Below are 26,632 nucleotides of genomic sequence, written 5' to 3'. Positions count from 1 at the left end.
ATGTATTTTGGTCCAAGACCATTCAGTGCTTTGTAGAGGAGCAGTAAGATTTTAAAAATGTATGTGTTTCACTGATAAGATCAGGGCTTCTCCTTACTGCTCTGGCCAATGAGCTCCCCTCTATAGTGTAATAGCTTTCACAGGTTTGCAGATGCATCTTTGGAACTGTATGATCTCTGCAGTGTGTTTGAGAGGATTTGCATGTTTCTGGGATGGCAGATCCAGCTGTGCCCCCAGCAGAGCTCCCAGCCCTCAGGCTCTGAGAACTTCATCTCTAAATGTGACTGGACCTGCCCCAGCACAGGCCAAGGGGACGCTGCTGCGACCATGAGACCGTGTGAACGCCCTTCCCTCTTATCCCTCGTCACTGAAACACTTCCTTCCTTAAAAAAAAAAGGAGAAAAAAAAGCACTTCCTCACTCCCTTAAGGCTGATTTATGGTTCCGCGTTACACCAACGCAGAGCGTACGCGCATAAAGCGCGCGTCGCCGCGTACATGACGCCGTAGAGCCCTGCGTCGATTTAACGCGGAACCATAATTCAGGCTTTACTTCCTCACAAACCTCTGCTGAGGCTGTGGCCACATGCGACCCAGGCAGGAGCCACAGCCCCCAGGCAACACCCCCGGCCCCCTCGCAGATCCTCCCGTGCGTTAACCCCCACGCAGGACGCGGAAATGTGTGTTTTTGTGCGGGGAGAGCGGCGGCGGGGCTCATCATGAGGGACGCGCGCCGGCGGATTCACGCACTGACGCGGACGGACCGCTTCTCCTCCAGGACTTTTGCAGGGATCGCGGGTCGCGGGGAGAGCTGGGGACCAGGAGCAGAGGAATGAGCAGGCGTCCAGCCCGGGCATCAGCTGTGCAGCTCCCCACCGCGATCCCCCGCCAGGTAGGGACGGGACGGGACCCGCGTTTACGCGCACGCCGCTGCGGATCATCTCCATGTTGCTGCTTGTTTCCTCCTCAAGTCTGTCCTGCGTGCTGCTGCATGCCCTTATCGCACATAAACACACTCACACTCACAAATCTTTATTGGAATACTACACTGACCAACATTTATTTAGTACATTTGAATCCAACCCATAACCAGTACTCGAGTTGTAAAAAGAAATCAGGGGGGATGGTGGATTTTATCATATGGGGACAGATAATTTGTGCTGATTACAAATAATATAATATATTACAAATAATAGCACTGACCAAAACACCTACAGAAATACTACAGGAATGACATAGCAGCAGTTAAATGCAGCCTTCTGTAAGCTTTAAATATCCACTGGGCTTACATCAAATACATCAAAACACAACAATAAAAAACAGTTTTCTGAACTTATCAATATGACTCTGTCCTTCAAAGGATAAGTAAAATGGATCACTGCAAAAACTCTTTTTGCAGTGATCAACAATTTTCACCTGTTTCAAGTAGATTTTCACTTGAAATAAGTAGAAAAATCTGCCAGTGGAACAAGAGTTTTTTGCTTGTAATAAGAAGTTAAATCTTGTCCCACTGGCAGATTTTCCTACTTATTTCAAGTGAAAATTTACTTGAAACAGGTGAAAATGGTCAAATAAGTTATTTTTCTGGTGATATTTTTCTGGTGATGACTCTCAATGTTGAAATAGCAGTAAAACCACATTCATTGATGAAATGACATAAGGGATGGAAAGGGGGGATGGCAGTTTTACAGGGGGGATGATTTTGACCGTTTTTATTTCAGGGGGGATGCCATCCCCCCTCATCCCCCTCAACTCGAGTACTGCCCATAACCACAAAAGGCCTAAACCTAACCAGTGGATCCAGCAATACCCTTTTTAAAAAACTGTAGCCTGAGCTTTCTCCATCTCTTGATCTTGATTAGCAAACACAATTCAAAGTTATGTTGACAACAATTCATATTTGTATTCTGAAGTTGAAGTTTCTCAATTCAATTCAATTCAAATCACTTTATTTGTCCCCTAGGGGAAATTTAAAAGGCATGACAGCAGCTTAAGGACATACAAACAAACACACAGTTGCACATAACACTTATTCAACATTTAAAATACGTGTGTTTTAAAGTGCACTTAGCTTTCTGGGGTCTAAAAATGGTTAAGATGAGTTTGGTTAAGTTGGTGGATGGTTAAGTTTCCGAGTTCCAAGTTGTAATTTTCAACTGGATCACCTCTTAAAGTCGGAACTGAACCCAACATAGTTGTTCCTCACGCCAACAAAGCAAACACTATATAACAGTTATGTCTTATTTTATTTACATTAAGTGGGACATTGACATGGCATTGATTGATTTTGATCAGTCGCTAAGTTTCTTTCCCCAAAGCCTAATCCTAACCACCGTTGGAGGAGCCGTTCTGGGTTTATCACTAAAGTAAATAACATGAAAGTGTTATTTACTTTAGATAGTTCAGCTCAGGCTAATGTGATGATTTAAGCAGAACAAACAGATGCTCATTACAAGTTTATTAGAGGTCTGGTTCTGCACACGCTCTCTCTCAACTGGGCCGGGGTCCCCAGAAGGATTACTAGCCCCAGCAAGGTCAGTGGTCATACATAAAAAGATCCCAGTGATGTTAACATTTTTGCAGTTGCAGTCCTGGATCCTGATCCGTCCTCTCTCCCCTGCAGGCTGGCTGTGGCTGAGGTGGAGTAGGATCTGTAGCTGGAGGAAGAGAACCCCCCGGAGGACAGCATGACGGTCCATCACGGCACGCTGTTCTGCCTGGGCGTGATCCTGATGACTGTCGGGGGGGTCATGGTCTTTGGGCTGGGCACCTTGCATTCAGTCCCCCTGTTTCTGCTTGGGATATTCCTGGGCCTGGGGGGCGTGGGCCTGCTGATCAGTGGACTGTGCATGGCCATGAAGAATCTCCAGGCGGCAGTGCCGGGACACTTCCTCCTGCACCCCCGCACCGGGACGCGCTTCAACCCGCAGCAGGCCGTGGCCATACAAAGGTACGCACGCCTCAACCCTCGGTAACAGAGGAGCACAGAGGCAGATTCACCGTCTCACAGACACAGATTTCACTTTTTGATTTACGTTTTTCCATAAAAAAGTGTTGGACAGCATTGGAGGGGGATTTTCCAACACGGGGAGCCAACAGAGTTGCAGATGAGGAAGAGTAGAAAATGATCTGATAAAACATCCACCACCTTTCTCAAAGCTTTTAAAGGCTGTATCTGCTGTTAAGGTCAGTATGCTGACATGCTTACTCTGCCTATAGTCAGCAGGTAGATGGGACATGTTCATCTTGAATTACAGCGACAGTTCGCTAAAAATGCTCTAATGAGCCTTTCAACAGAACATCTGAGGCTGCTGGAGTCGTCCTCGGTTTATGTGATCAACCAAAGTCAGATGTGATGACTGAACTGGATGTAGAAAGTTAGGGATTATTGTTCATCTGGTAATAATCCATCTGATACGAAACCAAACTGCTTCTTATTGTGGGGTTATAAAGAAAAGGTGGGGGTATCAGCAAAGTTTAGGTTTAATTCTCTGGGAACTAGGAATGTCTGCACCACATTTAACGACTAATCCTTTTGAAAGCTGTTGGGATATCTCCGACTGTTCCAATGGCAAGGAAACCCCTGGCACAGAGAACAACAAGCTCTGTTTTTACAGGCCGCTGTTCAGGCTTCCCTTAAGTTGTTCAAGGAAAATCAACATACTTGCAGACAAATACCAGGACATGCCATCCAAGAGTCTGGCCTGCGGAGCAGATGCAGTTATAGCGCGCAGGCTGACGAAGACCAGTGAAGTAATCAGGACCCTGAAAAGTTGCAATGCTGGAAAACAAGATTTACCCGGATTGTGAACCAATTTTGGGGGCTTTTTTTTTGTTTTGTTTTAGAAGTAGGACACTGAGAAAGCAGCAGACACATGCATGTGGCGGACAGATTCCTGCCTGGAACTGTCTGAGGTAATCTACGACGGCTCTGCTCATTGTCCGGCCCTGTGGGAGAGGCGTGCCAAGAAAACAGTTTTCATCATCATCATCCTTTTTTTTTTTTTTTTTTCTACATACGCACGCTGACGAAGCTCAGGCTGGACGGTTTTTCTAAACATGGTTTAACTTTCATTGTGACACGCAGACACCCGATGTAAAAGTAAAAACGTCTGTTTGAGAGATCAGCGAATGCACAACGTTATATACACACACTACAAACTAGCATCGCTGTTAAAGTCAGAAATATTCCTGGAAACCATCTAAGTTTAAGAGCAGCTGCAGGAGCTGGAGCTGTCAGAGGAGCAGCTTGTTGTGTGAAAATATTTGAAATACAGAATTTATTTTTTCCCTTGAAAATGGCTGGCTGGGAAACTGATTGATGTGCAAATGCAGAAACATTTCAAATAAGTTTGCCCTAAAATGAAAGAAGTTAATGAAACTGGTGGAAGCTGATCAGGTCAAATACACTTGGCAGCAGATGTGCAAGCAGACAACTGTGATTCCCTGCAGGATTGTTCTGTTAAAGCATCAGTTTAAAGGGGACCTATTATGGCATCTAATACCTATTTTAAACAGGCCTTGAATGTCTTAAAAACAAACTTTTGATTGTTTTTGCTAAATAAATTAGAAATTCAGCTTCTGAGCCATGTCTTTATCATCTCATTCTCTAACCTCATTATCTATGCAGGATACTGAGTGGGCGGGGCTATGATAATGAGGCTCTGTGCTGATTGGCTGCCTGAATGACGCGATACACCGCTATGAAAAAATGTCGGAAGCTCCGGCCGGCGGAGTTAGTTGTAGGCGTGGTTTCACGCATCAGAGGCCAACCTATGTAAATCGCATTTTGGTTACTTAACGAAGGGAGCAGAATCTGAACGGCTCGTAGAAGTCACATCACACTGGATGGCTCATCCGGGCGGCTGTACAGACACTGCAGAATTTGGTTGCTTTCCTCCTTCTCTGAGTTGACAGGCTGAGGGGAAACCACTTTATATATGTTAAAGCAAGAGAAAACGTGTTTTTCATAATAGGTCCCCTTTAAAGTAAACGTAGTAAAGAGGTTCAAGTATCAGCTGTAACATCATCACAGTAAGTTCTTTCCTCTCTCACATCCCACCCTTCAGGAGGCTGGACCGAATCCGTCGAGAGATGTCGGCCGACTCCGTCAGCAGCTCTCCGGAGCCCGAGCCGTCCCTGCCGTCCACCCCGCCGCCCTGGACCATGGAGCCGCCCCCGTCCTACGACACGGTGATGAAGAGCCAGGACCCCAGCGAGCAGCTTTAACCTCTGTGGGACGTCCCTCCCTCACGACGGTGCCTTTGGTCTCCAGCCCCCAGCCTTACACGACCCTCCCGTGCTGCCAGTGGCCTCGCTGCAGCGAGACCTGCTGCCTCCAGACTCACACGGATGTGAAGAGCAACAATCAAAACCCCGTTCTGCTCAGGCTCCCCTGCGTGAGACTCCACCACCAAAGAAAGAAAGAGGATCACGGAAGAGAAAGCACTTATTTGAATGCAGAGACTGAATGCCTTTTTTGAAAAATACGGTTTTAATCCTTCAGGTTTGATCGTTTTATACACCATCCTCTTGTCATTAAGCTAGAAGTTTGCTTAGGTTTAGTTACGTCTGTGTGGCACACTGCTGAAAACAGCTACTACTTTTTCCTCATCACGGCTGCAACTAACAACTGTTCACTGATCCGTCAGTAATTTTATTGGTTTTAGTCAACAAACAACAACAATTTATTGTACAATGCTTTTTAATGTTTTTAAATAAATAAACAGTCCGGTTTTATCTGGTAATTCTTGGCTGAAAAGACTAAAATCACTTCAATTTGAAATATGAACCACTGACGTTAAAACGAAAATGCTACAAGCTATGAATGCTGTATTTGAAAGGTTATTGCTGAAATATCTGGTTTGAGGAAATAAAGGATTCACTTTTATCTGTCTTTAATTAAGTGACATGAAATGTTCTTCATATTGTTAGATATTTAGATAAGATAGATATTTTTCATAAGGCCTGCAGTCCTGCTGGGGAGCACTGGGATCTGGGAACCATCCGCCAGTCATCATCCATCCGGGCCACGTCACGTCCATCTCAGATCACTTTCAGTTTATATAAGTACATTTATGTCCGTCAGGGTGATTAATTTCCCAAAACTGACTCCAGCAGACCTCCAGTCAAGAGCCTCAGCTTCTCCTGGGACGGACTCATTCAAAAGGCCAGTGCAAAACCAATTATGGGATCTCCGTCTTACATTCACAGACACACTTGCAACCAGAGGAACCCAGAGCTGCAGAAGCTCCCACGTGGTACATTGTTTCTTTGCAATGGCGTTTCCAACTCAGTAGCCCACACTCTGTTGCTTTAAGTTTCCCTAGTCGTCCCTTGTTACAATATCAACCAAGCTCGTGAGCCCGTGAGCTTGTGATCAAAGCCTGAGAGGGAGCTTTTCTCAAGACACTACAGCATTACAACATAAAGGTGAACTTTCCAATCATGTCTTTACACCTCTGTTCCCCCAGTTTTCTCAGCTCCACGCCGCCCCCCCACCCCTTCAGAGGGGTCGGCCACTTTTGAAAACGCATGAGACACTTGGTAGCAAATGTAACAACATGGTGGCAGTGACTCGTCTCAGAACAGTTGAGACCCGGTAAACAAAAGGCTGGAGAAGGAAGTGGACTAAGAAGAAACACCTGGAGGAGCATCCGGCAGATGATCATGTTCTTTGCCAACAGTTCTCTTACGAGTAAAGATGAGCAGAAAAACCTTAGATACAAACTGAAAATATTTAATAATTTTACAGTAAATAATATAATGAAAAGATTCAGAGAATCTGGAGAAATGTGTGCGCTCAAGGCACAAGACTAGAAGTCATTAACAGAGGCCTGTGATCTCCAAGCCCTCGAGTGACACTAAAAACAGGCTTGATTGTGTAATGGAAACAATTGCTGGGCTCAAAAACACTTCCAGAGACCAGTCTGATAGTACAGTTTGCTGTGCCAACGACAAACGCAGGTTAAAGCTCTAACATAGGAAGAAGCCAAATGTGACGACGATCCAGAAACGCCACCGTCCCCAAAACTCGTTCAAAATGGGCCGATGCAAAGTGGAAAACTCTACCAAAGAGAAGAAAAGCCACCAGACTTCTGATGGTATGGAGCTGCATCAGTGCATAGCAATCCCATATTACTTACTCTTTTCCTAGTTTTCTACGTTCTATCACAAACATATGGGTCTATGAGGTTTGTGAATCATTACGGTCTGGTTTTATGGAACAATTGTGCTCTGAATGTCTTCATTTGTACCATTTTTACAGCAAAGTTCATGGAAGCAGGTCAGCAGACTGCCTGCAGCCTTTCTGCACGTCTCATTGGAGTATTTTGACAGCCTGCTTGAAATAATGTGACCGATAGCTGAATCTGCGTGGTGCCCTTTTTCCAACTAAGAGAGGGACTCTGCTCACTGCTGCGTTACTCCTCTCTGTCTCTGCTGCTTCTTCTGATGCAAGGTGCCTCGAGCGGTGACAGCAGAATGCTAACAGGACGCTGCTACTCATCACTCAGCTCTGTTTCCACTGCAGGCGGTGCGTGCATCCACTGGGAGCTTTGTTGCGATGTTACTATAAACACGAGTGAAGGGGTAGATATGACGCTCCCCTGCGGCTGCTGTCGCACTTACTGTATAAACAATAGATTGTTTAAATAAAAGAAGGAAATCTCAGGCGGCGCAGAAAGCTGATGTCTACAAACCGAGCAAACGTGGAAGCTCAAATAAGGCTCGGATCTGAAGCCGAGTCCTGTGATTTCTCCTTTGCCAGGAGCCCGAGGCAAGGTGACCTACACACACACCTGCAATTTTATACCTGACCGGAGCAGGCTGTCTGCAGGCTGTAATGAGCAGCAGAGTGGAACCTAAACTGGGTTTTCTCCACCCTCACCTTGAAGCCCTGACACAGAACACCACGCAAAGCCTTTTCCCTCAAGCGTACACAAACCCGGCATTCACTGGCAGCCCCTGCTGCAGCCATGGCAGCGGGGAAACCGTACCGCTACGGCCTGATCGTGGCCGGCCTGTGCGTGGCGGCGGTCGGCCTCTTCATCATGATCCAGGAGCGGCCTCACGTCTACGTCACCATGTGCGTGCTGGGCGTCACCATGGCGTGTGTGGGGACGGCGTGGAGCATCTGCCAGTGCTATCCTAAGGTAGGCGTGGGGGACTAATGCCAAGCATAAGGAGAGCAACAAAACATTGTAATGTTGTTGTTTTTTAGGTCATTGTGACAGCAGAGATTCAGAAAGACACCATGGAAGACTTGTTGTGTGCTGCAGCTGAAGAAACAGATGAAAGGTACCATCTCACACACGACTTCACTGACTCCCCGGGCTGTCGAGGAATGTCACGCGTCCATCATCCAGGCTGAACATGATGACAGCACTGTTCTAGGGGAGGAGGGGGAGGGAAAGGGTGAACTTATTCTCTGCAGATACTACTTTTATCCTCTTTCATCTTTGCTTCATGGAAAGTGGTTCAGAAAAGTGGACTAAATTGAAGGCGAGAGATAATAGCCTCAAATCGGGGGCTAAAAATGGCTTAATTAGTTGAAAACATGACAGCAGAGGACCGTTCCTCCTCCCCCCCTGATTAAAGCACTGATTTGTCGCAGTGGCCGGCAGCAGAATGAGAAGGTTGTACTTTTCATCTGCAGCATTACTTCCTGTAATTACACGAGCGCTGCACAGGCCTGATAAAGATGTGCACGCTCAGCAAAGATGCTCTTCAGAGGCAGAAAAGTGCGAAAATGGGGACGTTTGCTGGAACTGGACTTCTATTTCTGGTTCCCCCCCTCCTCCCAACTCTGTTTTATTCAATCAGGCACACGGAGGCCCAGCCAGGTTTGTGTGGCCAGAAGTCGGGGAGCAGCACAGGTCCTCCCGAGGGGCCCGAGGGGCCCGAGGGGCCCGAGAGTCGGTGTCACAGCTGTCCCACGCTGCACCTGGTCTGAGAGAAACACAGAGAGGGGCCGCCGGCCCCGGTCCAATCAAAGCAACCCCTGGTACCTTCATGCTGTGGTCAGGACCTCATGACTTTCATCTCTCCAGATGACAGCTTTGTTGATGATGCAGTTTGAATGTGCCTTTCTTTACTTTTCTACAGCTATTCGAAGCAACTGATGATGCATTTATAATGTATCATTTTTTAGGCATTATGAATGTTTAATAAAGTTAAACCGGTTTGACATGGTTGTCCCACAAGATGGTGCTGTTTACCAGAAGAACATTCGTGTTTGAGTGCGTCTGAACACTTGGACGGTGACTGGAGGAACAATAATTAACAGCAGAACTCAGGCTTTTGCTGAAGACAGATCAATACACGACGTGTAGTGAAGAGTGGATCTGACAAATCCCACAAGGCAACTGTTTCTCCCGGCCTGGTAAATGTCCGTGCCTGTCCAACAGCTCCTGGAGAGTGTCAGAATCACAATGATTTATTAAAAGTCCCGGCTGGGAAATATACACATGTCAGATTGTGTAAGCTTCCTCACTTAAATCTGCTAACCCCTAATCACAGAAAACGTTATTCTAATCCAAAAGTACTCCAAATAGGCAGAAAGATGAAGTCCAGCAGCTGGCTAGAACATCTGCACCAAACTAGTCACCACAAGCTGTTTTATACTAAACTATGATAGTTAGTCTTACCTTACATTCATTCTGATCAGATCCACACACCCTCATTTCTGGTATTTGAACTGAGCTGAAATGAGGCCAGTTGGATCTCTGACCAGGCTCTACGGGCTGGACCAACTGTCCATCGTGGCTTTGGGGTCTTACCTTTGCCCAGACCGCTGCCAGGACCGCGATCTGACAGAGCTCTGGGCAACGGCAGCCGGTCCGCCTGGCCGACTGGCGGCCGGCCCAGTTGGTCGGGCTGGAAGGGTCCGGGCCGACCTGGAGGTGGCTGGTCTGCAGGAGCTGGATGTTTGGCTGCTGCCAGGGCGAGCTGGAGCCTGTCCTCCAACTCCCCCGGCCGCGAGCAGAGGCCCACAGCCATCACTAAGAGTAGCTGCTGCCTGATTCTCAGCTAAACGTCACCCATGGACCCTCAGATGTCACGTTAACTAAAAAAACTACAATTGTACCATGCTGTATTTCAGCACGGGAGTTAAAGGAGCTGTATGTAAGAGCAATAATAAAACGAATCATAAAATGACCCCGATATGTCAAGAGACATTTAAAAATCATGTTCATTTCAAATACTTATGTCACTGACAACAGCACTCAAGCCAGGATATTCCAGTTTAAAAAGAGGAGTTGCAGCCCTCAACTGATGTTGATGTTGTCATTTTTTGTTTTGGCCTGAAGCTCCACCCTCCACCTATCTCCCAATCACCAAGTCAGTATTGTTTCTGAAGCTCCACCCTCCACCTATCTCCCAATCACCAAGTCAGTATTGTTTCTGAAGCTCCACCCTCCACCTATCTCCCAATCACCAAGTCAGTATTGTTTCGGCATCCGGGTTGCCAGCTCGGCTCTAATTATCACAGCCATGGCAGCCTACGTTCCTGCTGCATTCTGCAGCCTACCTGGCAACCTCTGGTCGGGGGGAGGAGGGGGAGGGTACACGCTGCTCAACAATATTTTGAAAGTGACTGCAGTACCAGTTTTGGACATTTCTTACAGATAGCTCCTTTAATGGAGATGGACTCGCAGTGGTTATTCAAGAAACGTCACTTCCAGGTTCTGGTCCATCCCTGACGGTCTCTGAGCACAGAGATGTCGGAGCAGGCTGTAGACAAGGGTAACATAGGGCTTCCTTTTTGCATGTTTAGGCTTTAAATCACAGTTGTGAACATTGATCTGTACTGGAGTACTTTCCATAGTAATCCCTTGCTCATATATTGACTGAATATTCTTGGCGTTGAATGATAGTGCTGTCCAACGGACCTATGATGACGGATGTCAGTCTCTGCTCTTTTTTTTATACACTGAACTTCCTCTAATTTGAAAATATCTTTCAATGATGGTTTAAGGACCTTTTTTTTTTTTTTAAAGATGTATTTAAACAACTAATCTTCTATTTATTACATATATCCACTCATATCTGTTTAGGGTCTCAGGGATCTGCTGGAGCCCTCACCTGGGACCTGCAGGTGTACAACCTTGGCATGTGCCAGTTTATATCGAGAAAAACCACACACACTCACATTTAAGGATGAATGGTGAAGCTGACATGATGCTGGAGTGTGGGAGGAAGCTGGAGTACCTGGAGATGACTGGGGAGAACATGCAAAGTCCACACAGCCAGGATTTGCTAATGGGGCAACGGTGCTAACCACCATCAACAAACTTGACAATACAAAATCTGAAGTAGCTTGGCTTTGTACTGTCAGCACATGTGAAAATCACTTTCTTGTCCTGACCTGAATGACGGTTACCCAGCTGCCCCTTTTGCCTCTTAAACACCCACATGTTCTGTCTTTTAATCATTTTGTCATGGCTACTAATTGACTCATTTTTACAAAAAAGTAAAAACTTTGACTAAAATATTTCCAGTGCTCAGGTCTGATGCCAAAAACTTGCACCTGTTACCTGCCTTGGAGATAAAGAATAACTTTAACTCTGCGTTGGCGTCACAACCCAAGAAATAAGCTGATGCAAAAGCTGGTAGAAAACTTGCAATCTTACTTTTCTGCACAACGTTGTGTCATTTTTCTTCATCTTTTCTTTTTTCGGTGTGAAGCTCGTCAGGCTCAATTAAATACAAACACGGTGATATTTTCAAAGTTAGCCAGTCACATCTGTAATTTCAGGAATAGTTTATGCACCTTGTTTAATTATCTTTTTAGTTTTGGCTTTATTTTGTGTTTTTTAGTCATTTATTTAGATAAGTTGAACAACAACATGTAGCTTTTTTCCCACCGTGACATTATTTAACATAAAATGAACCCAAAAAGAAAATAATTATCTGGGTAAAACTATGTTGCGTCATGATTCGAAGTCGTCTCTGTGTTTTGATTTTATTAGTCTCTAACGTCGTTGTGGAGGAACTTTGGTCAGAGCTTCTTCTTCTGTGGTGTTTTGACCCTCACTTCTGGACAACTCTCTGAGACTCCTGCCACAGCGTTTCGGTTGGTCTGAAATCTGGACATTTTATGCCAGTCAAAAAGGGCTGGGGAGGTGTTTGGGACAACAGAGCTTATATAATCAATACATTTCTTCTCATATGAGTCGGCTCAGCCAATAGTTAGCCCTTATCGCTTCCTTATTTGTAATCATCATGTTACCACGCTTCGCCTCCCGTTTGTATTAACCCAGCGATGGCTAAAATGGTATATCTCGCTGAAACGTCTCATGGCACCTCTACGCATATATCGGCAGGGTTTGGCTGAAGGAGCCGAGCTGAATTTAGCTAACTTTGAATGACATGTGGTGGGCGTGTTACTGTTGCCTTACTGAGCAACATGGCTGAGCCCCATAAGAAGAAAAACAGATTTCAAAAACGGTCTTCACAAACCAATGGGTCATGTGACCGAAGGTTTCACCCTGTGTTGTATACAGTCTGTGGTTCAAACATCTTCTTATTGTGGCATCATGGACTTTAACGTTTACGATGCTCAACGAGGCCTGTAGGATCTAAAATGTGAATTTCATTTTTATAATTTTTTTGCATTTCTCTGAGCATTGGTCTGACTTTGGTGAACTTCCTGCCATCTCCAACCCTGGAAAATAGGCAACTATCTTGAATGCTTTCCACTTGTAAATAATCTGTTTCAGTCTATTATTTGAAATCTAGATTGTTTGGAAACAAGTGTATAGCCCTTCACAGACTGATGAGCAGCAAGACTTGCTCTAACACCATTGCTTTTACCTCTGGGCGTTGTGTTAGCACACACCTAAATGCTCCAGACCAGCAAAAAATAAAAATGTCTGCTGATGATCAGTCCAGCAAGGACTGACAATTACAAGCACCTGGCGGAAACTCAAAAGCAATTTATGGTTGAATGTAGTGACTGTGCACGTAGCGTCCGTCCAGAACTACCAACCTGATGTGGAGGAGACGCACATCAGCAGCAGAGGTTTGAATGAGACTCTTTAAATATCTAAATAAATAGCTCTGCGATATTTGCAAGACCTGATAGTACCGTATGTTCCTAACAGAGCTCTCCGTTCTCAGAATGCAGGTTTACTCGTAGTTCCTAGAGTGTCCAAATGTAGATCTGGAGGACGGACTTCTGCTATCAGGAACCATCACTATGGAACCAACTTCCAATCTGGGTTAGAGAGGCTGACACCACCTCCACCTTTAGAACCAAACTGAAACCTTTCTGTTTAGTAAACCTTTTGGTTAATGTTAGTAAACCTTTAGTTAGTGTTTAGTAAACCTTTAGTTAGTGTTTAGTAACCCTCTAGTTAGTGTTAATAAACCTCTAGTTAGTGTTTAGTAAACGTCTAGTTAGTGTTAATAAACCTCTAGTTAGTGTTTAGTAAACCTCTAGTTAGTGTTAGTAAACCTCTAGTTAGTGTTACTAAACCTCTAGTTAGTGTTAGTAAACCTCTAGTTAGTGTTAATAAACCTCTAGTTAGTGTTTAGTAAACCTCTAGTTAGTGTTAATAAACCTCTAGTTAGTGTTAGTAAACCTCTAGTTAGTGTTAGTAAACCTCTAGTTAGTGTTACTAAACCTCTAGTTAGTGTTAGTAAACCTCTAGTTAGTGTTTAGTAAACCTCTAGTTAGTGTTAGTAAACCTCTAGTTAGTGTTCAGTAAACCTCTAGTTAGTGTTAATAAACCTCTAGTTAGTGTTTAGTAAACCTTTAGTTAGTGTTTAGTAAACCTTTAGTTAGTGTTTAGTAACCCTCTAGTTAGTGTTAATAAACCTCTAGTTAGTGTTTAGTAAACCTCTAGTTAGTGTTAATAAACCTCTAGTTAGTGTTTAGTAAATCTCTACTTAGTGTTAATAAACCTCTAGTTAGTGTTTAGTAAACCTCTAGTTAGTGTCAGTAAACCTCTAGTTAGTCTTAGTAAATCTCTAGTTAGTGTTTAGTAAACCTCTAGTTAGTGTTAGTAAACCTCTAGTTAGTGTTAGTAAACCTCTAGTTAGTGTTAATAAACCTCTAGTTAGTGTAAACTCTAGTGTTAGGGCCAGTAGTCATAGCTGCAGGTATACTGTAGAACAAGACTATAATAGCTTTGTGGTAGATGGTAGAGCTACGCGGGCAGGGGGGCATCAACATGATCCACTGAGCGGTGCCCATCACCCCTCCTTCTCTCCTCTTCTTCCATTTTTTATTAATTATAAGTATCTCATAGCCATCATTGTTGTCCATCGTTCTTGTAGTTTGTTCTGCTGCCCCCCCATCCCACTTCCTTTTCTCTTCTGTGCATGTTTGCAGGCCAGAGTTTCAGGAGCTGCGTGCTGACTTGCAGTTCCACCCTCTGATCACCTCAGGGGCTGCTGTCTACATCTGCTTATATAGTCATCCCTGTAGTGCACAAACTAACCATGTATCAGTAATATCTACATAAAACTCTTAGTTCTCCTGCTCACGGATCATTAATGCTAATATATCTGCTCTTTTGTACCTTTGACAATATATCTGTCTTCTCTTTCTCTGTTCATCCTTCTCTCTTTCTTATCTCCCTTTTCCTGCTCTGCCCGGCTGGTCTCCAGCGAGAAGGTCTCCCCTTATGATCCAAGTCCTGCTCAAGTTTTTATATTATATATATATATATATATATATATAAACAGCTTATGCCTTTTTGATGTGCAAGATGGAGTTTGACATAGATGCACAAATCATCTTTTATCATGTTAAATCCTGGAAGCTATTAGAGGGTACTTAGTTTTGGCCACAAGTGTTACCATCTGCTCTCATTTCTCACTTTTTTTAATTCGCTTAATATTTTAAATGACTAATGATATAGTAATAAAACGTATGTTGTTTGATTGAAACAGTCTTCCCGAAACATTAAACATTATTTGTTTCTACATTTTTAAAAAAGTGGGTACTAACTTTGTGTATAAGTGCATGCAAAAATGTATCCAACAGTATCCTTGATTGAAAGTAAAGTGATGTGTGGAAATAGTTAAAGCGGTCGATGGTGGAACAGTTTGCTTTAAGTGCGACTATGAGAGTGAAACATGAAAGCACAGTGACATTCAGACTCAGGAGGGTTGTTTTTTTATTTATTTTTGTGAGCTCAGCAGCTCTGAGCAGAACTCAGCGCTGCATTCAGCAGGAAATTCAGACTACATGATAATAAAGCAGCACAGCCCAAGTTACCAGGGAGAACATCCACCCCGCTGCTCTCATGAAGTTGCACCATGGCAGCAGCTTCACCTTGAGCTGAAGGAACTGCTGTGATTGACAGGTAATAATCCCCGGGTGTTGGGGGGCGTGAAACCCGACTCCTCCACATGAGAGGTGTTTGAACGACGACAATCATTCGATACAAAAGCGGTGGCGTGAGCCGCGCAGACGTCACCAGTCCCCGCCTTCAATTATACAAATCAATTGTTCGATTTTGGGAAGAAAAAAAAAAATATTATAATTTTTAAAAACCCAGTGAGTCTGGTTGGAGGCTGATATATCTGAGAGTTGGGCACGCAGGGCGCGCGTCCGCCGGAGACACAGTCTCCACATCTGCAGCACGATGCGCCGCGCGTCCGTCCGCGTCGGCTGGGCACTGTGCTGCCTGTGCGCGTCCTGGGCCGTGTGCGCACTGGAGCGCCCGGGGCAGCACCAGGGGGAGAACCAGGGGGACCACCCGGTGAACCACCCAGAGGAAGACCCGGAGGACGACCAGATGATCCTGGACCTGATCCGACAGGACTGGACGCAGTCCGAGCCCGGAGCCGAGCCCGCCGCGGACTTCCTCAAGTGCAACAAGGTAAAGGGACGCGGCGCGTCCCCGGCGCGTCCCCGGCGCGGGGGAGCGCACCTCCAGCCTGGAGGGATGGCCAGGAGTCAGGGACATTATTCATCTTAAAACTTCCAGCCATCAGATGGACGTGAAACTTACACGGGCACTGAGTCTGGAAACCTGTAATTGCATTTATTTAATTCAATTTATTTATTTAAAAAGGGACAACGCACATTAATTAACATGAGCACTTGAGTCCATCATGTAAATGTGCCAGATTTAGCCATACAGGCTAATTTACATCTGCAGTCCCTGGCAGGTTGATGGCATATAGGCTATAATAAACATTAAAGGACAACACATTAAAACACTAAAGAGTAGGCTAATTAGTTTAAACCATGACATAACTCCGAATAATGACAAACAACATAAATGAAGAACAAGAGCACACAAACACATTAGCTCACACAAAAGCACAAACAGGTAAAACAATAACCTGACCCCTATACCAGATTATGACAGCATGTTTGATTATCAAGTAACCACGGGTTTGTGTTTTTAGAGAAGGAATAACGAGATGTGATGTTTCTTAGTTCTGGTTTGGTGTTCCAGGTATGAGCTGCTCGATAGGAAAAGGCTGACTGCCCAAAGGCACTTTTTCTATGTGCTGTTTTACAATCCCCTCTGGTGGCAGCTCTAGATGAGTTTTGATTTTGTTTAATAAACTCATTGAGTGAAAGAGGGGGGGGAGGGGGATTGGGGCAGACCATGAAGGATTTTATATACAAGTAAAATGTCTACAAACTTAATCATATTTCCCCAATTAAAAAAAACACATTTAGTTAAAATATTACAATGCCGAATGAATGTTTTCAAAACCTGCTTATAGAGTTTTTCCACTGATTGTAATACGGTCTGCGACCAGCTGGTACGACAGTGCTTCATGTGCGAGAGAATCGCGTTGATTCTAATTGCATTTAATTTGTGCATTATTGTTAATATTATCGTTAAATAAAGCACCAAAGCGCACAGTTATTACATGCCAGTTAAATAAAATAAAGATGTATTCCGAGCACTGGGGACGCAGATCACCTGTAGACTGATGTACTATGTAACTGGATCCAGGCGGCGTGGCGCATCCCCGGCCAGTACCTGGTGGTGCTGCGGGCGGGGACGCGCGAGGCTCCGGTGCACAGGACCGTGCGGAGGCTGCGGGCCCAGGCGGCCCGGAGGGGATACCTGCTGGACATCCTGCAGACATACTCCGGGGCCCTGCAGGGCTTCCTGGTCAGGATGAGCCGCGACGTGCTTCACCTGGTGAGTGCAGCACCCGGACCCGGACCCGGGCTTCATGGTCGGAACAACAACAAATACAACTACATCTGCAGTCGGAGGACAGAAACTCGATGAGTGTTATTAACTTTGCATGAAAAAGCCACGTTCTGGGTCTCTGGAAAGATCCTAGAGACAACTTCTGTTGTAATAGACGCTATATAAATAACATTGAATTGAATTGAAAGCCTAAAACAGTAATAACAAGTATAAAAGCATGACTTTGAAGCTTGCCAAAGTTTTAACCAAAGCAAATCTGTCTGCATTGATTTACAAATTATGTCTTATCTGGGTCCACCTTTAACAACCGGTGTTGTGCCAAAAAGTGATTGCCTGCCAGAATCTGATTTCTCTCCTGAAAATGGGTCTTTTTACCTAGTAAAAATTGATTGAAGGCCAAATGAGTTTGTTTCTACCTAAATGATTTGATATCATTCTTGAGCTTCATAATATAAACACTAGAGCTCACAGGATTGCTTTTAACTCTGTTAAAGGACTATTACAACACAAAATAGGCATTTTCACCTGCCAAAAATTCATTGAAGGCCAAATACAGTTAATGAAAAGTCGTTTCTACCTAAATATGACTTGATCTCATTCTTGAGCTTCATAATCTGAAAATCTGGCGTTTTATTGCTATCGTTCAACGGGCTGCTGTGCGCGCTCCCGCAGCCAGAAATCAGAAGAAATCAGATTCTGGCAGGCAATCACTTTTTGGCAGAACACCTGATAAGTGAACCCAAGTGGGCAATTAACAAGGGTCCCATACAATGGACGACATGGAGCCCCACTTTTCAGCCCATTTCCATCTCAGATAGGTCACATGCTGGAGGATTAGACTAAAATCTTACTGTTTTACAGTAATTTCCCTGTGATTGTCCTGCTCAGGCGCTGAAGCTCCCTCACGTCCACTACATCGAGGAAGACTCCTCCATCTTTGCTCAGAGCGGTGCCCCCTGGAACCTGCTGCGGCTGCTGCAGCCTCATGGTGGCGTCCAGGAGAACGGGACGTACAGGCCCCCCAGTGAGTCCTGCAGCTTGCAGCATCACAGAGCAAAGAAATCCTGCTTTCTGCACTATGTGCATGAGCATCCTCAAAACAACCTGTGTCCCGAGTCTCAGCGGGGCCTCAGCGCCTCATCCAGCTGCTACATTTAAGTACAAACATTCGGGGGGGGGCGGCTGTTGAGGACATCAGCATGTCAGGAACAGGTATCTCCGTCTTCTTCTAAGCAATAACCGAGAGTTTGAGAAGTATCTCTCTGTTCACGCCCTTTAAAAGACCAAGAGGCCACCTGGCATTTACCGTCTCCATGGCAACCTGTAATTGCAGCAGGTCACACACGGATGTTCCACATGAACTCATCAGACGATAAAGAAGGTGTTAACGTTTTTAGCTCCTGCATCCTTCTTCCTTCTTCTCCTCTGAGTGACTGAAGGCAGCGAACAACAGCCCTCAGACACAAACACGGCCATAAACAGATAATGGAATGAATTAGTTTTCCGTTATAAACAGACCCGGGAGGCAGAAACGGCTCTAAGTGTGGGTGTTAATGACTTCTGCAGAGACTCGCTCTCATCGGAGGCTGAAGGCATGTTTGTGAGGTTTCAACATTACCTCAGCCGACATTAAGACTCTCAAACGAAGCTTGAAGCCACTTCTCTATAAACATTTACCAGGAAGCCATTATAACTCATTTTATTAACTATGTTTTGTCCCGTTTTCCCTTGAAAAGTCACATTAGCTCATCCCATGTTCGCTCATAGCTCTACACGAAATATAAAGTTCAGCAGCAGCTCTCCAGAGGTCATCATGTCACCCTCATGTCTGAAACTGTCTTGCCTGGTTATAAACATTGCAGCATCTGTCCTCTGCAGATGATGGAGGGATGGCGGAGGTGTACCTGGTGGACGGCAGCGTTCAGAGCTCTCACAGAGAGGTGGAAGGCCGGGTGCTCATCACAGACTTCAGCGACGTCCCAGACGAGGATGGAGTCCGGGTCCACAGACAGGTCTGCTGGCCCTGGCTCTCACACGCCCGCCCCGCGGCGCCGTGGCACTCAGGTCTCTCTCTCTCTCACAGGCGAGTCAGTGCGACGGCCACGGCACTCACCTGGCGGGTGTGGTGAGCGGGTCGGACTCGGGGGTGGCTCCAGGCGCCGGCGTCAACGTGGTGCGCGTGCTCAACTGTCAGGGCAAGGGGACGGTGTCCGGAGCTCTGGCAGGTAGGACCGACGCGCTGAGGCGCTGAACACCCTTCTGGTCCGGGTCAAAGGTTGAGACGGGACCGAGGGGTCAGCATTTAAACGTGACACGTCCTTGATCTGGTAGTTCCTATGAAGCTCCCAGACCCCTGAGGTTCATCTGGATCTGGTTTGTTGTGGTTCCCAACAAGAACCAAGCAAGGTGAGGCAGCATTCAGTTATTCTGCTCCTCACCGGTGGAACAAACTTCCTGTAGACCTGAGGTCTGCTGCAACTGTAGATCCTTTAAATCAGGCCTAAAACATTACTGTTTACTGAAGCGTACTCTTAAATTAAATACTTACCTGCTGTACTCTACTGCCCTTACTTTTAACAACTTGTGCTTTTTATTATTTTAACTCCTTTCCTATAATTTTATATGATTTTATTTGTTATTTACTGTTTAATTGTGTCTTGCTGCTTGTAATGTTGATGTAAAGAACTTTGAATTACTGTTTTTTCTGCACTATAAGGCGCACCTAAAAGCCTTCAATTTTTTCAAAAGCTGACCATGCGCCTTATAATTCGGTGCGCCTTATATATGGATCAATATTGAGCCGCAACAGGTCTCGCAATCATAGTCATATATACGTAGACGTGTCATGACATGCTGGAACGTAATCCAGCATGGCCGCCATATTGGATGGGTCTCCTCACTCCAGGCTAAATTAACTACACTGGAGTTACAGAGTTACAGTTACAGCCAGCACACGCAAGAAGCTGCAAAGCAGTTCTTTTTCAAGGGTTTTAGCTCCCCAGCCCCAGTTGCAAGCCTGACAGGGTAGTATAAGACCCTGGAATGACCTGGATTTATTTATTTATTTTTAATTTTTTTTTCATAGATATAAGATAAGATAAGATAAGATAAGATAAACCTTTAATAGTCCCACACAGGGGAAATTTGCAGTTTACAGCAGCAAAGGGGATAGTGCAAAAACAAGAGGCATCAATAGAAAAGTAATAACACAGTAATAATAATAACACACTATAAACACTATAAACAGTAAACTGGTATACAATAATAATAATAATAATAATAATAATAATAATAATAATAATAATAATAAGAAAGATAAATAATAAGAAATACTAGTATATAAAAACATAACTGATGGATATTTATATATTTATATATATTTATTTATTTATTTATTTATTTTGGTCTAATGGATGCCTAACGTAACCCCAGCCTCTACTGTAGCGCCTTATAATGCGGTGCGCCTTATATATGGAAAATGTTTTAAAATACGTCATTCATTGAATGTGTGCCTTATAATGCGGAAAATACGGTACCTTGTGTTGAATTGTGCCATTCAAATAAACTTGCCTTGCCTTCAGGGATGGAATACATCCGTGCCACGTTACAGGCCCGCCCCGTGAACGCCGTGGTCGTGTTGCTGCCTTTCATCGGCGGCTTCAGCCGGTCCTTGAACGCAGCATGCAGGGACATGGTGGCCCACGGAGCGGTGGTCATCGCTGCGGCGGGGAACTACCGGGACGACGCTTGTCTCTACTCTCCTGCGTCGGAGCCCGAGGTGACGCACCCGTCTCCCTGAACACCCTTCACACACCGGCCCGGCTCCCCGTTGACCTCACGCCGACCTCTCTGGTGCCTGCAGGTCATCACGGTGGGGGCCGTCAGCTCTGCAGACCAGCTGATGTCACAGGGTGCAGGCGGCAGCAACTTTGGCCGCTGCGTGGACTTGTTCGCCCCTGGCGACGACATCGTCAGCGCCAGCAGCGACTGCAACACCTGCTTCACATCCCGCAGTGGGACGTCCCAGGCTGCGGCGCACGCTGCAGGTACGCTCACGCACACAGACCCAGAGTAAGGACACGGGTGACAAAGACTCATGTTTATTCCTTGGTCTGCATCAGTACAATCAGTAGAAAACGATATAGAGGTCCAACAAATCCATTATTCCTTCAGTTAAAATTGTTGAAATTTCATGAATTAGTAGACTATAGTATTCTGCAAATTATGTTTAAAGCTCATAAAAAAACTTTACCAATCAACATTCAGAAAAGATTTGAAAAAAGAGAAAGCAAGTATAACTTAAAAGGAACAGAGATTTAAAAAAAACAAGATGCAGGACTAAATTGATGGAACGTTGTGTTTCTGTGAAAGGAATCAGTTTATCGAAATATCTGAATAAAGAAAACAAAGAATCCAAATCAAACATTACATTCAAAAGAACAATTAAAGCCTGTATGTTAAGTAAATATAATGAAATATGTTAGTTAAGTTTGATTGACATACCCATAGACGGTGGTAATTTGTTTTTTATTTACTTGGTTGTTCTTTTTTTTTAATTTTTAATTTATGTTATTTGTGAATTTATTTCTTGGAAAAAGGGGCAGATAAGATAAGATTCTTCTTTCTGCTCCCTTTTCATTCACAATTTATCAACATTTGTATTTGTATTGAATTGTTTGTTTTATTTTCTGAATGAAATAAAGAATAAAATGAGAAATGAAATGAAATGGTGTGCAGGGATAGCAGCAGTGATCCTGTCGTCCAGTGAGCTCGCGTCACCGGTGCAGGTCCTGCAGAAGATGCTGCATCACTCCATCAGCAACACCATCAACCTGCTGTCTCTGACGGAGACGCAGCGCCTCACCACTCCCAACCTGGTGGCCGCCGTCCCCGCCGCCGCCGACCCGGCACCAAGTCAGTGGCTCCCGATCCGACCGCTCAGCACTCAGGAACCGCCTCCCGGCGTCCCTGACGCTCCCACCTGTGTGTGCAGATGCAGAGCTGCTCTGTCGCTCCGTCTGGTCCCAGAGGTCAGGGCTCGCCAACACCGACCGGGTCAGCAGCCGCTGCCGTCGGGGGGAGGAGATGATGGGCTGCAGCAGCTACGCCCCCGACGGGGTCCGAGGGGGGGAGACTATCACGGTGAGAGTTCAGTAACACCTAGTGAGGTTTACAAGCATGCTGTTAAACCTCCATGTTCTTCCAGGAGGATGGCGGAGGCTCAGAGTGCGTGGCCTACAACGGTCCGGCGGGTAACGGCGTGTTCGCCGTGGCGCGCTGCTGTGTGATCGGGGGCCTGCAGTGCCAGGCCCACGCCAGCCCCGAGGCTGGGAAGGATGCTCAGTGTGTCGGCTCCCGGCACCACCTGACCGGTAGGTGGCGTTTACTCTGTAGGAGTCTCGTTTGACCGTTTAGGTCAGTGATTCCCAACCTTTTTTCAATGGAGCCCCCCCTACTAGTGTCTAAGACCAGCCGGGCCCCCCGACCCGTACGTACTAGCATCAAAAGAGTAAAGTTATTCGTTACAAACCTTTAATTGAAAAAATGAACATTAATTATGTTTTTTTGATACATTTCTCTTTGGTTTACCCTGTACTTTGTTTTTCTCACCTTCCTTTTGTGTCACCAATGTATAAAATACACACAAAAAAAATTTGCAAGGGCATAAAAATATTTCTGAAAAATGTCTCTTTTAATATGAGAGCAACATTTTTTAACATACCTTTAACAACCTGTCAGAGTAGTAGTATGATTAAATGTTGAATAATGATATAATAATACTTTTTTAAGTTTTTGTCCTGATAAATAACTTTAAAATGACCAAAATATATTTTCAAGTGGGTTTATACAGACTTGGATTACTGTATTCCATTAGGTGTTATTATGATTTTTTATTTATTTAACATGTGTAAATATAATTTTTACAACTGCATATCCTCAAAGCAGACAAAGTTTCGCGCCCCCCCAGGGGGGGCCCGGACCCCAGGTTGGGAGAAACTGGTTTAGGTTACACTCTTGTGCTTTCCTGCTAAAAATTACACGATGAGATTAATATGCCCCCCCATTATCCGAGATACACCCGGTCTGAGAGACGGATCAAACCCCCTGGTGCTCAACGCGAGGAAGTGCAGGTCTTTATGGATGAACCAAGCACCAACCCTCTCACTTCTGGACTGAGTCTCTTGTGGAACTAAGTTTCCTTGCAGTTCCTCGACTGGCTGCTTGAGTCCGGCTCCAGAAGTGAGTCAACGCCCGCTGACTCCCATGTTGAGATGTCCGACTTTAGAGCAGAAGTAAACATGTTTACAGCCTGGTTCAAAGGACCATTTTGGTCTCAATCGTGAGATTTAACATCCATGATGTCTATGAGGAGGGAGGGTCACTTTTCCTGTACCACACCAGCAGAGTTTATATAGAGTAGGCTAATACATGTATTTCTAACATAACTGATTGACAGTCAGCTGAGCCAATGGCTAACCACCATCACTTCCTCAGCCGTGATCACCATGCTACTGTGCTTAGCAACGCAACCAGCCAGCGTCCTACTAAACGCAACAGCCATTTTTTGATTTCATCAGCTTTGCAGATATTTCAACAGGGATGTCTTTGAGTGACACACGGGGGGGGTGTCCCTGTCAGCTTCCCGAGCAACATGGCTGGGCCCCGTATAAAAATAAAAAGGGAGGTTCCAATAGAGATGAATGACTGACAAACGTATCCCAAAAGTGCACAGAAGCACTAGTGAATGATGTGTAACGCCTGATTTGGGCCTCGTATGGGATTGTCTGTTGGCCCCATGTTGTTTCAATTTTTGGTGGCACTATTAAATTCACTTTCAGGTTTGATTCAGATAGGATTTCTGGATGATGCATCACATCTTTTCCCATTTGAAATAAAACATTAACAAAACATAGCTAGCTCATACCTCCAGGGCTCTCTGAGATATCAATTCTCCACAGGGATCTCTCCCAGGCCCCACGTTGTGCAGAATCCCCTACCCCACCTTTAAATCCGTGCACACGGCACAGACCACTGCTCCACCATATTCCAGCTTCTGCCATCAGGAGGGATTAAAAATCTATTTTAGTCTTGTCTCAGTCCTACCAACTCCAAGAAAATAACGTGCCAGAAAGCTTCCTCAGAAACAATATTTCATGACCTAAAACATGTAATTTTTGTCTTAAGTATTCACTCCAGGTGGGCAGATGTGGTTGGACCAGGTCTGCGGTTCCCTGCTAGGTTAATCTCACTGCAGCTACACATTTAACAGAGATAAGAGACAGCCAGTGTTATCAAACGGGAAACTATTCTTTACGATACTGTTCTGTGGCCTATATAAAATGTAAAAGCTTTTCCTTCTGCAGCATTTACGCCATGGCCAATTATGTTGCCATGGCAATCACCCTGAAAGGAAATTGCAGTCTCGGCCAGCATAAATGCAAGCTTTATGTTATACAAAAAGGTTTTCAAGAGTCATTATGGTCTTTTTTTAATTATTTCCCTGAATCATAACCTTTCTGTGGACTCCTGTGTGGATGATTGGCTGCTGATTTTTTGGGAACAAGGCTAATAAGTCGCCTCAGAGCTTTTGTCACGCGTAAGCACGCCGATCCTCTCTCTCCAGGCTGCACCGCCTGGTCCACGGAGGAGCTGTCGTCCGACTCCCGCCCGCACCATGACCACGGGAGACGCTGCGTGGGGAAGGCAGGGGTCACGTCGCATGCCGTCTGTTGCCAGGCTCCATCTCTGGAATGCCGCGTGCTGGAGAACACGGCAGCTGACGGAGATCAGGTGTGTCATTTAAACGTGAACGCCAGACAAAAGGTGCTTCTGAAATCCACGTCCTAGAGTCGTCTCTTTAGTAGGGCTGGGGATCGATTAGAATGTCAAGAATTGATTCGATTCCGATTCTTAAGATTCAGAATCGATTATCAAGATTGGATTTGATACGATTATTAAAACTGTTTTTGGAGCTGTTGCATGAATTTTATGACTGTGTAGTTATGCAACATATTAATATTAGTATTATATTGAGATTCAACAGCAAGTATTGGAAGTTAATGATGCTGTAACGACCAATCAGCTCCCAGAATGCTGATAGAACTGCTTTCAGAAACATCGTGTGGGGCAGAATTATCAAACAGATCCAGGGCAGCAAACGTATGAAATTGGTTTTACTTATTCCCACATTCCGTTTTTTTTCTCTCCATTTTCTGTCTTTTTTTGTTTTTAATTTGAGAATTTGGTTTTTAGACAGTATATAAAGTAATGAAATATAGTCAATTTATGCAATTATAACTGAAAACTTTAATGTTTTCATACCTTTAAATATATTTAAAGACAAAAACATGGCCCAAGTTATTCTCGTGTCCAAAAAAACATTCCTTTTTAGGACAAACAAAAAAATACCAAAAGTTGTAATGTAATGATAAAAAAAAATAAAAAAAATAAAAAAAATAAAATAAAAAAATTGATCTTTAGACATATGAATCGATTTAGAATCAGAAAATCGATTTTTTTCAACACAGGCGTACTCCTTAGTCTCACGCCAGCTTTTGTTCCTGCAGGTGGAGGTGTCCTGTCCCTCTGGCTGGACGTTGACGGACTGTAGCGCCGTCTCTCAGGACTCTGCTGTCTCTGGCTCAGTTGCCAGGGACAACCGCTGCCTCGTCCACAGCGCTACAGGGGCGAAGGGTGCGGCGGGGGTCGCCGTGTGCTGCCGTGCTGCACCTCCGGAGCAGACCGCTAACTGATCAAACGCTGCATCACGTCCGTCGCCCCGAGTGCGGCTCTGACCCCTTCACCCTGACGAAGACTAACCTGCTAAACATTCACAGTAACCACTTCTGCAAAGCTCCTTGTGTGTGTTGTATTACCCGTGTTGTGTTGATGCCAGACACCATTACTCTCACACCACTTGGTAGATGCAGGGTTGAAGATATAACCAAATATTTTTGTACCTTTCTACTAAACAAGCTTGTAATAAAAGCGGCAGCCATGAACGTGGGATTTCAATGAGCCAGTATTTACCTGATGTACCGTCTGCATGCTCTTTACAAACCAATAAACTGATGAAACTAAAATGAGCTGGAAGTGAACATCCAGTGTCTTGAACATGTGGTCTAAGTGCTGCCGGATACCCTAAACCAAATCATCGCACAGGCAATTTTTATGCTACAAATTTGACAACAACAGATGAGAAACGAGTTTGTAATGTCTTCTGACGGCGTGGGGGGGTTAAGGCTTGTCTGTGAAAGAGGAGGTGAGGACCGATAATAGAGGATAATAAAACCCACCAGATCAATGATGAACTAATTCATCTGCTGAACCTGATTCCAAATCAGACCAATAGTGAATTAATAGTCATGAAAATACAGTTGTGTGAAAAAGTGTTTGCCCCTTTCCTGATTTCTTGTCGCACTTAAATGTTTCAGATCATCAAACAAATCTAAATATTAGACAAAAAAACTTCACTTTATCACACAGGGCTATG

General features: G+C 44.8%; 2 protein-coding genes across 2 annotated transcripts; both read left to right on the top strand.

Annotated features, from left to right (window-relative positions):
• Positions 1-547: 547 nt before the first annotated feature.
• Positions 548-5,888, top strand: si:dkeyp-51f12.3 (uncharacterized protein LOC107988041 homolog). Its single transcript, XM_061738087.1, has 3 exons — positions 548-890; positions 2,622-2,948; positions 5,068-5,888. The coding sequence occupies exons 2-3, from the start codon at positions 2,686-2,688 to the stop codon at positions 5,225-5,227; spliced, it is 423 nt and encodes a 140-aa protein (XP_061594071.1). The 5' UTR covers positions 548-890; positions 2,622-2,685; the 3' UTR covers positions 5,228-5,888.
• Positions 5,889-15,492: 9,604 nt separating this feature from the next.
• Positions 15,493-26,414, top strand: pcsk9 (proprotein convertase subtilisin/kexin type 9). Its single transcript, XM_061737103.1, has 12 exons — positions 15,493-15,834; positions 16,933-17,124; positions 18,028-18,163; positions 19,018-19,151; positions 19,223-19,364; positions 20,721-20,917; positions 21,002-21,185; positions 21,877-22,053; positions 22,133-22,281; positions 22,346-22,511; positions 24,764-24,930; positions 25,707-26,414. The coding sequence occupies exons 1-12, from the start codon at positions 15,598-15,600 to the stop codon at positions 25,890-25,892; spliced, it is 2,067 nt and encodes a 688-aa protein (XP_061593087.1). The 5' UTR covers positions 15,493-15,597; the 3' UTR covers positions 25,893-26,414.
• Positions 26,415-26,632: the final 218 nt, after the last annotated feature.

This window comes from Cololabis saira, chromosome 13, assembly GCF_033807715.1.
Source record: "Cololabis saira isolate AMF1-May2022 chromosome 13, fColSai1.1, whole genome shotgun sequence".
Lineage (NCBI taxonomy): Eukaryota > Metazoa > Chordata > Actinopteri > Beloniformes > Belonidae > Cololabis > Cololabis saira.
Note: the sequence above shows the minus strand (reverse complement) of the source record. Positions and strands in the feature narration are given on the sequence as shown.